We start from the raw sequence: 10,000 nt of genomic DNA on the forward strand, positions 1-10,000 counted from the left end.
TCCGAAGTCTTTGACATTTTCTCAATATGACCAGAGAGGTTAAGTCAGTTTTCCAAAGAAAGGACCAGTTCAAATGTTTCCTCATCCTTCTTTTGACTTTTTAGTTTTTTATACTTTAAGTACATTTCGGAGCCTGTGCTTTTTATTTAACTTTTACTTCAGAAAAAGCTAAATCATTCCATCTACTTTTATCACAGTCTTTTTTAAAACAAATATCCTCTATTTTAGCCTGACGAGCCAGACCCACATCAAGATGTAGGGTCTGGGAACTTACCATTGGCACTGCTAAATCCAAGGGCCAGGATAAACGGTTGTCTTTTTTTTTAAATGTCCTCTGCACGCAATAGGATAGGGCTACAACTCATGAGTCTCATGCATTTTCCCACCAGCGGAGCTAGTTGGCTAGTTGATCAAACTTTTGCTAATTTAAAAAAAGCTTATCTCGAGTCTCGATTCAAAGACCGCTGTTTGCCAGCAGCAGCATCCATCTTCTTTGTTTTAAAGTAGCAGGAAATTCACGCGGAACCGTCACCGACTATATGCACAATGTGATTGCCTTGATAGAAGTTTCATTTTTCCAGCTTGCAAGCCAACGGAGAGTTGCTAGACCTAGAATCTTGACGCTAGGGTGCGTCAAGATTTCTAGGCTACCTCTATTTAAGTGTAGAATGTAGAGTGTACTTAGTAGAATGTAGTGTACTTAGTAGAATGTAGAATGTCCTTAGTTCTGACACTTGTGCCTTATCTTGCTCCCTGTCCCTCTCAGGACAACGTGAACCTGCTCCTGACCGAGGAGGAGATGTACAGCCTCATGGAGACCTTTAAGCAGTGCAGGATCATCCCAGGTGTGTGCTCAGGATCCCTCACCTGCAACAGAGGCTGGCTTCATCTACCTGTATAATACCTAAAGCAACATACTGTATGTAGCACTAGCAGTCAGAAGCACAACCCTAGTTACAGCACAGTTTGTATGGAGTGATGATATATTAGAGTTTGATGCAGTGGCATGTAGACAAATTATCTAATTTGACTCCTTTTGACTTTGCATGCCAGGGTAATTTGACTCTATTTGACTCCATTTGACTTTGCATGCCAGGGTAATTTGACTCCATTTGATTTTGCATGCCAGGGTATAGTATACAGTGTGACGTGTGTATTGGTTAGGCCATACAGGCAGCCTACACCAGACACATATAATTAATAACTGAAGTGTTCTGTTTGTGGAGTGGATGTTGCAACAATTAGCTTCCACTATAATCAAGGGGAACTGGCTACACCATATGTGAAAGCGGCGTGTACATTCGAAAAAGAACAGACCAGTCTAAAACTATTTTTACGCTCCGTGAACAGAGCGATTGCACACCCGGTGTAGCCTGGCTGTTACAGTTAAGTCAATACAGTATTAGAGTGTAGTCTATACAGTATTAGAGTATAGTTTATACAGTATTAGAGTGTAGTCTATACAGTATTAGAGTATAGTTTATACAGTATGAGAGTGTAGTCTATACAGTATTAGAGTGTAGTTTATACAGTATGAGAGTGTAGTCTATACAGTATTAGAGTATATATTATGCAGTATTAGAGTATATATTATGCAGTATTAGAGTATATATTATGCAGTATTAGAGTGTAGTTTATTTAAGTTAGAGTAAAGTGTATTGGTGATGACCCCACCTGTTCCCCTCCAGAATCTTACCTGGTGTCTGATGAGCTCCTGCAGTACCGGCACTTCGTCTCCAAGCAGCTGTTCGACAAGGACCTGACGGACGAGGAGGAGGAGGAGGCGTTGGCCCAGTTCGCCGCCCTTGACCCGGAGAAGCACGGCCAGATCGAGTGGATCGACTTCCTGTACCACGAGTCTCTGTCTGTGCTCAGGAAGTTCCGCACAGAGGTAGCATGAACCAGAGTCTACAGGACCCTAGTTAGATGATGGTCATAAGCTTATGTCTTTAGCTTATGATGGTGTATATAGCTTAAGTCAATACTGAACAGTCAGATTGCTGCCAGAGTACAACTTTTAGTTGTTTTAAGCCTATACTGAACATATAGTATGTTGGTGCCAGAGTACAACTTTTAGTTGTTTTAAGCCTATACTGAACATATAGTATGTTGGTGCCAGAGTACAACTTTTAGTTGTTTTAAGCCTTTTAATTGTTCTAAAGCGTAACTCTGGAGTAAAAACAACCTAGGATCTATTTATGGTAGTTAACAAGTTCAAACTTTTGATTGAGAGCAAAATAGTGAAAGGTAAGTGGCCAAGCTAGCACGTCAAAACACAATGACACTTCTGTGGTAGTGTGGTGAGGGTCCCAACAGACAAAGCGAAGTGTATAAAATAGCGTTTGTTTTTTGACATGCCCCCTTAGCTTTCACTATAAGCCCATTCAGTGTTAATACAAAAAATGGTCCAAAACCTATTTAACATAATTTTGCTCTCAATAAAAACTTTGAACTTGTTTGTTTCTCCTGAGTTGTGCTTTAAGTCTATACTGAACATACTGTATGTTGGTGCCATAGTACAACTTTTTGTTGTTTGCAAACTCAGAAGTACGGTAGTGTTTAATTATGGTGTTAATTACACCTTAATTCCGGTGTGCTAGTTGAAACTACGCAAAGTAAGAACATAAGCTCTGCTGGTGCAACCAGCTACAGGGAGCTCACTTACTGAAAGGTCTCTGATCAGCAGCTGTAACACTAATGTGAACTACATCACCCAGAATTCCCTGGTGCGGTTGCTGACAGCCAAGGAGCGGGACCGGGCTCGTGCGGTTTTCCAGAGTCTGGACCAGGACAAAGATGGCATCATCATGGATGGCGAGATGCTGCGGGCCCAGGCGTCCTGGTTCCAGAAACTCAGTCAGGACCAGGAGTCCCAGTCCTGTAATGTCAGGTGAACAGAACCAGAACTTTACCCAAAACACCAAACAGGCAAGCGTAACTATACATGAGCTGCAGCCCACCTAGTCGAGCGTAACTATACATGAGCTGCAGCCCACCTAGTCGAGCGGTACTATACATTAGCTGCAGCCCACCTAGTCGAGTGTTACTTTACATGAGCTGCAGCCCACCTAGTCAAGCGTAACTTTACACGAGCTGCAGCCCACCTAGTCGAGTGTTACTTTAAGCTGCAGCCCACCTAGTCGAGCGTAACTTTACATGAGCTGCAGCCCACCTAGTCGAGCGTTACTTTACATGAGCTGCAGCCCACCTAGTCGAGTGTTACTTCACATGAGCTGCAGCCCACCTAGTCGAGCGTTACTATACATGAACTGCAGCCCACCTAGTCGAGCGTACATGAGCTGCAGCCCACCTAGTCAAGCGTTACTATACATGAACTGCAGCCCACCTAGTCGAGCGTACATGAACTGCAGCCCACCTAGTCGAGCGTACATGAGCTGCAGCCCACCTAGTCGAGCGTTACTTCACATGAACTGCAGCCCACCTAGTCGAGCGTTACTACAGTATACATGAACTGCAGCCCACCTACTCGAGCCTTGTATACTGTATGTCACCATATCAAGTGCTATGCATTCATCAATGTATTAGTGCATCAATGTGTCCATCCATCCATCTATACATTCATCCATCTATCCATCCATCCATCCATCCCCGACCAAGCGTCAAGTGCCCTTGAGCAAGGCACCTAACCCCTCACTGCTCCCCAAGCGTCGCTGTTGTTGCAGGCAGCTCACTGCGCCGGGATTAGTGTGTGCTTCACCTCACTGTGTGTACACTGTGTGCTGAGTGTGTTTCACTAATTCACGGATTGAGATAAATGCAGAGACCAAATTTTCCTCACGGGATCAAAAGAGTATATATACTATACTTACTTCCTTATTCATCCATCCATCCTTCTATACTGTGTATCTACTGTATCTATCTTTCTTCTCTTTTTCCCTTCTCTCTTCTCTTCCCTCCTCTCTTCCTCTTCTCTTCCTCTCCTCTTCCTCCCTTCTCTCTTCCTCTCTGCAAAGCAGAGGTGTTCTCTTGGAAGCCGGTGTTAACTGGTGATGTAACTGAACTCTGGTGAAGGCTGCTAATTTGTCACTGCAGTGTGTCGCTGCTTATGAATTAGCTCTGTATTCAGGTGCACTGAGGAGGCTAATGAATCATTGTAGCAGAACTCACTGTCTTGATGAGGGAATTCAGGCTTAAATCATCAACGAGTGGAGGAGGAGGAGGAGGAGGAGGAGAGGAGGGGGAGGAGGGGGAGGAGGAGGAGGCTGCTCGCCCTGCAGCCCTCTCCCTTTCTGTCTGTTTCTCTCACTCTTTAGCTCTTTCTCTCTCTTGCTTTCTCCCTTTCTCTCTCACTCTGTCTGTTTCTCTCTCACTCTTTAGCTTTTCTCCCTCTTGCTTTCCCTCTCTTTCTGTCTCTCTGAAACAGATGGTAAGAGCTTTTGCTCTTCCTTTCTCTTGATTTCTCTCTCTGTCCCTCTCTTTATCCCCCATACCTCCTCTCTCTCTCTCTCTCTCTCTCTATCTCTCTCTCTCCTCATGTTCCTCTCCCCCTCCTGTCTCTTCTTCAAAGAGAATGAAAAGTCTCCAACTCCAACATGCCACACAAGGGAAAGGGGAGAGGAGGAATGAACTCTTCAGCTCACACTCTTAAAACGAATGTGTTGAAAACAACACAACTTGGGTTGTTTTAACACATCTCTGTGTCCAGATAGGGACAACACATTCGTTTTAAGAGTGTGAGCCTGTCTGTCTCAGCCCCTACCATCAAATCACTTCGCTGTCCACCTGACTGTTTTACAGGCTATATTAGCCCTTCTACACAATCTGGACTGTGGTCATAATAACATCTACACCTTATAACTTACTCCCTAATATTTTTCTATATTCTTTTTGTTGTTTGTTAAGCAATTCTTTTATGTTTACATTCTTGTCTTTTCATAGTCATAGTATATATCTGGCTAATTCCCATAAGCTAACAAAGCAGAACTACAGATTTCAGATGGCACAGTCTAGAGATAGGGGCTTGTTCCTTTCAGGTAACAAAGCAGAATTATAGAATTCACATCACACGCTCTAGAAATGACACCGGTTTCCCTGCAGCTGAAAGAATGGAGAGCTAAGCCATCCTGAGAGAGCTGGTTTGCATCTCCATCTGCGCTAGTTTGGAGATGGGAGGTCATACTGTAGGTCCTGGGGAGCTGGTTTGGAGATGGGAGATCATAGGTCCTGGGGAGCTGGTTTGGAGAGGAGAGATCATACTGTAGGTCCTGGGGAGCTGGTTTGGAGATGGGAGATCATACTGTAGGTCCTGGGGAGCTGGTTTGCATCTCCATCTGCGCTAGTTTGGAGATAGTATAAGTATACTATTTTGATCCCGGAGTGCTAACCAGTGGGCCACGGCTGCCCCCGTGGAGATGGGAGATGGGAGATGGGAGATCATAGAGTAGGTCCTGGGGAGCTGGTTTGGAGATGGGAGATCATAGAGTAGGTCCTGGGGAGCTGGTTTGGAGATGGGAGATGGGAGATCATAGTGTAGGTCCTGGGGAGCTGGTTTGGAGATGGGAGATGGGAGATCATAGAGTAGGTCCTGGGGAGCTGGTTTGGAGATGGGAGATGGGAGATCATAGTGTAGGTCCTGGGGAGCTGGTTTGGAGATGGGAGATGGGAGATCATAGAATAGGTCCTGGGGAGCTGGTTTGGAGATGGGAGATGGGAGATCATAGTGTAGGTCCTGGGGAGCTGGTTTGGAGATGGGAGATGGGAGATCATAGTGTAGGTCCTGGGGAGCTGCTGAAGTGCAGAGACAAAGGGCAGGAAAACAAATATCGCACACAAAGCTGCTCTCCTTCTGCTAACAATACAGAAGCAGATCTCGAATCACAGACTCTAGAACTGGAGCTTGTTCCTCTTCAGTGGAGTTCAGTAGAACAGATCTCGAATCACAGACTCTAGAAGTGGAGCTTGTTCCTCTTCAGAGTTCAGTAGAGCAGATCTCGAATCACAGACTCTAGAAGTGGAGCTTGTTGATTTTGAATGGAGTTCAGTAGAACAGATCTCAAATTACAGACTCCCATCAGTTAACAAAGTAGAACTCAAGAGTTCAGATCACTCAACCTGGGACTGGTGGCAGTCCCCTTCAGATAATAGAACAGCACTCAAGAATTCCGTTCGCACATCCTGGTAACAGAGCTGGTCTTCCTGTGCAACGGCAGGCCAATCTCCACCACCCTCGACGGGAGTAAGAGGGAGACCAGGAGAGATCCATCAGCTGCTCTCTGCTAAACAGCTCCCACGTCATTGATTCTAGCAGCAAACTCAATCATCCTGATTTATGACCAGGACTCCAGCTTGAATAAACCGCACAGAGAGACAGACAGAGAGATGGAGAGAGGAAGAGAAAGAGAGAGAGGGAAAGAGAGAGTGTGGACAGAGAGAGAGAGAGTGTGAACAGGGGGCGAGAGAGAGACAGCAAGAGAGAGAGAGGGAGAGAGAGAGAAAGAGAGAGAGTGGGAACAGGGAGCGAGAGAGAGAGGGAGAGAGAAAGGAGTTGGTTTGAATATATGTGTGAGACAGAGAGAGACAGAAAAAGAGGTGGTTGAGGGGGGGGGTTGAGGGGGCATGGGGGGGTTGTCCCAGACCAGTCGGTGTGATTTAGGAGGCTGTGAAGAAGTGCCTGCACACACTCTCCCTCAGTCAGCAGCTTATGTGAGCTGCCAGTTGGTGTGTGTGTGTGTGTGTGTGTGTGTGTGTGTGTGTGTGTGTGTGTGTGTTTATCTATGCCTTTATATGTGTGTGTGTGTGTTTGTGTGTGTGTATCTATGTCTGTGTGTGTGTGTGTGTGTGTGTGTGTGTATCTATACCTGTGTGTGTGTGTGCATTTGTATGCCATGTGAGTCCAGAGCTCTTTGAGACTTGGGCTCATATATATCGGCTCATATATATCATTATACAGTCTGCTACACCTGGCCCCTGCATTGCCCACCGGTGTGTGTTCGAGCTGTCAATCTTCCTCCATAATCCCATTCCAATTTCATTCATTATCATTTTTAATAATCGATTTATATTCAAATATTTAATGCTCAAATTTGGCCTACTATTAATATTTACTCTGCATCTCTATACACTGTATAAACAGGCTTTTGAATTGCCAATGCCACTATAAGTGTGTGGTTGACTTCTATTGAACAAAAGCTCAAGTCTACCAACGATACCTACAGCTTAAGGTGTTTCAGTTTGTTTCACGCAGACGCGCACTGAATGAACGCTCATTCCACGACCACTTAACTGTAATTCTATGCCTCTATGTTTGATGACGCCAAATTAGCAAACATTTCCTGATTGGGGAAAAGTTTGCTTTCTTTTTTTCTATCAACCAGTGATTCCATGAACTATTATGCCTATCAGACAAGTGACAAAAGCACTGGACATAGAGAAGGGAGGCAAAAACCCGATAGGCTAATTCTTGCCTGCTTTAGCTGCGGTTTTTCGCCCTCGGACTGTTTACCTACCTAGCTTGTCAGGGTATAGCATTATCAGATGTGCACTCAGGCTGCTCGTTGTCGAGTGATAATTCATTTGGGCCTTAGCCTACATATTCTGCAGATTACGACATCGTTAGGCTACATATTCTGCAGATTACGACATCGTTAGCCTACATATTCTGCAGATTACGACATCGTTAGGCTTCTTGTTATCCAAAAAAATCCAAAAACGTTCCACATCGCTTAAATGGTCAGAAGAGGTGATCTCCGTGGAAGCATCAGACGTGACAAAAGAATTTTATTTTCACATATTCGCTAAAGTTAGCCAACACATTAAAAAACCTACATTCGAATAGTAATTTCTAAATTCAATTAGTATTGATTTTGAAATATTCGATTTATATTCGACTTCCGAAAACAGCCCTAGCGTGTGTGTGTGTGTGTGTGAAGGCCTTTTCACACTGCCAAAATCGCTGCGATTTTATGTACCAGAATCGCGGAACGACTGTCCCTTTCACATAGACCGAGGCAGAACGGCGGGACAAAGTGTCTCGCCAAATTTACTACCAAGCCCCCTAGACATGTACTACCAAGCCCCCTAGACATTTACTACCAATCCCCCTAGACATTTACTACCAAGCCTCCTAGACATTTTGCTGAGTTTTTTCGTTCCGGCACCAGTGTGAATGGGTCAAGGCGGAAAGGGGAATCTGGGCGGGCATTTCGATGCTATGTCCAGCCCACCACAGGAGATTGCAAATAAATTTAACTGATCAAAAGCAACAATAGCAGAGACAGCACATTATGTCAATCTTTAAATTCACAAAGTCTCCAGTCATTTAATGCCTGCTAGAGTTGACTGTAGCTCGGAATGCAATCGGTTGCCATAATAGGCTATCCTAAAATCCAGCGATAAAACAAAGCATGAACTCATGAGCGTCTGTCTACCCTATATGTATATCCTCTGATTGTAATGCTTACAGATATCTAGGCGATATTTGTAACATTTATTTTGTATTTGGCCTGTTATAAAATCATGTAGGCCTATTGAACAATTTAAACACATTGTGAACCCCAAAGTTGGAGACATGCATATAGACATTGCTGCAAATTTAAAACCGGATTACTTTGGAACTGTACAGGGGAATGCTTTACACCTTTGTGTTCGGTAAGGTCTGCTGTTTATTCTGATATATGGTTTGTCATGTGTTGAGGGAAAGTTCGCGAAGTATTCCACCAAGATGAATGGGTAGGGAGACGGACGCAGAAAACATGATTAAATTAAAGTTACTTTTCTCGCGAACCGTTTACCACAACAACTAACCACTAACATCGTTTAAAAGCTGAGAAAAAGCTCTTTTGTGTGATACATGTGATGTAGCCTGTGAAGTAGCCTGTGAACCTCTGATTTTCAAAGGGGAATCACGGCCAACGCAGGGGGCAACTCTTCTCTTCTATTTCCCTTCCAAATTACTTTTTATTGTCTGAAGACATCAATCGCTAGCCTAGAAATCTAGACGCACCCTAGCGGTGGCAAATTAAGTTTGCTAGTCTAGCAACTCTCCGTTGGCTTGTGAGCTCGAAAAATTAAACTTCTATCAGGCCAATCAAATTGTGTATAGAGTCGTTAGGTGGGCTTAACATAATGATTGATGGCAGAGTTGCAAAGGTTTGGCTTGAATTCTCTGCTACTTGAAAACAAAGAAGATGGATGTTGCTGTTAGCCAACAGTGTGACACGAGTTAAGCTTGTTTTAAAATGGCAAAAGTTTGAACTAGCCAACTAGCTCTGCTGGTGGGAAACCGCATGGGACTCAGTGCTGTCCTATTGCGTGCAGAGGAAATTTGAAAGACAACCGATTATCCCGCCCCTCGGACTGAGCACTGCGAACGGTGAGTGCCCAGACCCTACATTTTAATGTGGGTCTGGCTCGTCAGGCTAATCAATCACAAGAATTCTAAGCATTCTAAGCAACAGCAAAGCAATTTCACTTGCATTTGTAGGGTAGGCTACTACAAATGCAAGCTAACCAAAGTGCAGTCGGTTCTCCCGCCATGGTTTTGGAAATCACACACCTGCTGCATCTGAAGGCCCACGCATAATAAGGACTATCACTCTACACGCCCCCTGTTGCACGTCACATTTTAATTTGCTAGCTGATCCTGCCTCCTGGCTCCCCAAAATGCCGCATCATGTGAACAGATCAGCAGGCCGGCAAATGTTCACCTAGTTTTCAGACACGTTGCGGCAAAAAAGACGTCTCCTCAAATTTAGCGTAATCTCTGTGTGAAAAGGCCTTGTGTGTGAAAAGGCCTTGTGTGTGTCCTGTGTCTCACCTGCATTCCACCTCCATTTCCTCAGCTTCATGGGTTTGTGTTCCCCAATGTCCAGTATGGGGTAAGTCTCCTACATTTGCCCCCCTCCTCTCCCTCCCCAATAACCCCCCCCCCCCCCCCCAACGCATCTAATGCCCCCATACCCCTCCTCAGTGCATCTAATGCCCCCATACCCCTCCCCAACGCATCTAATGCCCCCATACCCCTCCTCAGTGCATGTAATGC

The 10,000-nt window shown here is 44.8% G+C and overlaps 1 protein-coding gene across 2 annotated transcripts in view; it reads left to right on the plus strand.

Annotated features, from left to right (window-relative positions):
• Positions 1–10,000, plus strand: part of phf24 (PHD finger protein 24) — a 53,006-nt gene that overhangs the window by 35,821 nt on the left and 7,185 nt on the right. Inside the window, exons 4-7 of one of the 2 annotated variants that reach the window (XM_042060298.1) lie at positions 767–845; positions 1,689–1,891; positions 2,718–2,890; positions 9,801–9,836. In XM_042060298.1, coding sequence (XP_041916232.1) covers positions 767–845; positions 1,689–1,891; positions 2,718–2,890; positions 9,801–9,836 — 491 coding nt within the window. The remainder of the gene's footprint in view (positions 1–766; positions 846–1,688; positions 1,892–2,717; positions 2,891–9,800; positions 9,837–10,000) is intronic. The other variant, XM_042060299.1, reaches the window with a different exon arrangement.

Source organism: Alosa sapidissima, chromosome 13 (assembly GCF_018492685.1).
Source record: "Alosa sapidissima isolate fAloSap1 chromosome 13, fAloSap1.pri, whole genome shotgun sequence".
NCBI lineage: Eukaryota > Metazoa > Chordata > Actinopteri > Clupeiformes > Clupeidae > Alosa > Alosa sapidissima.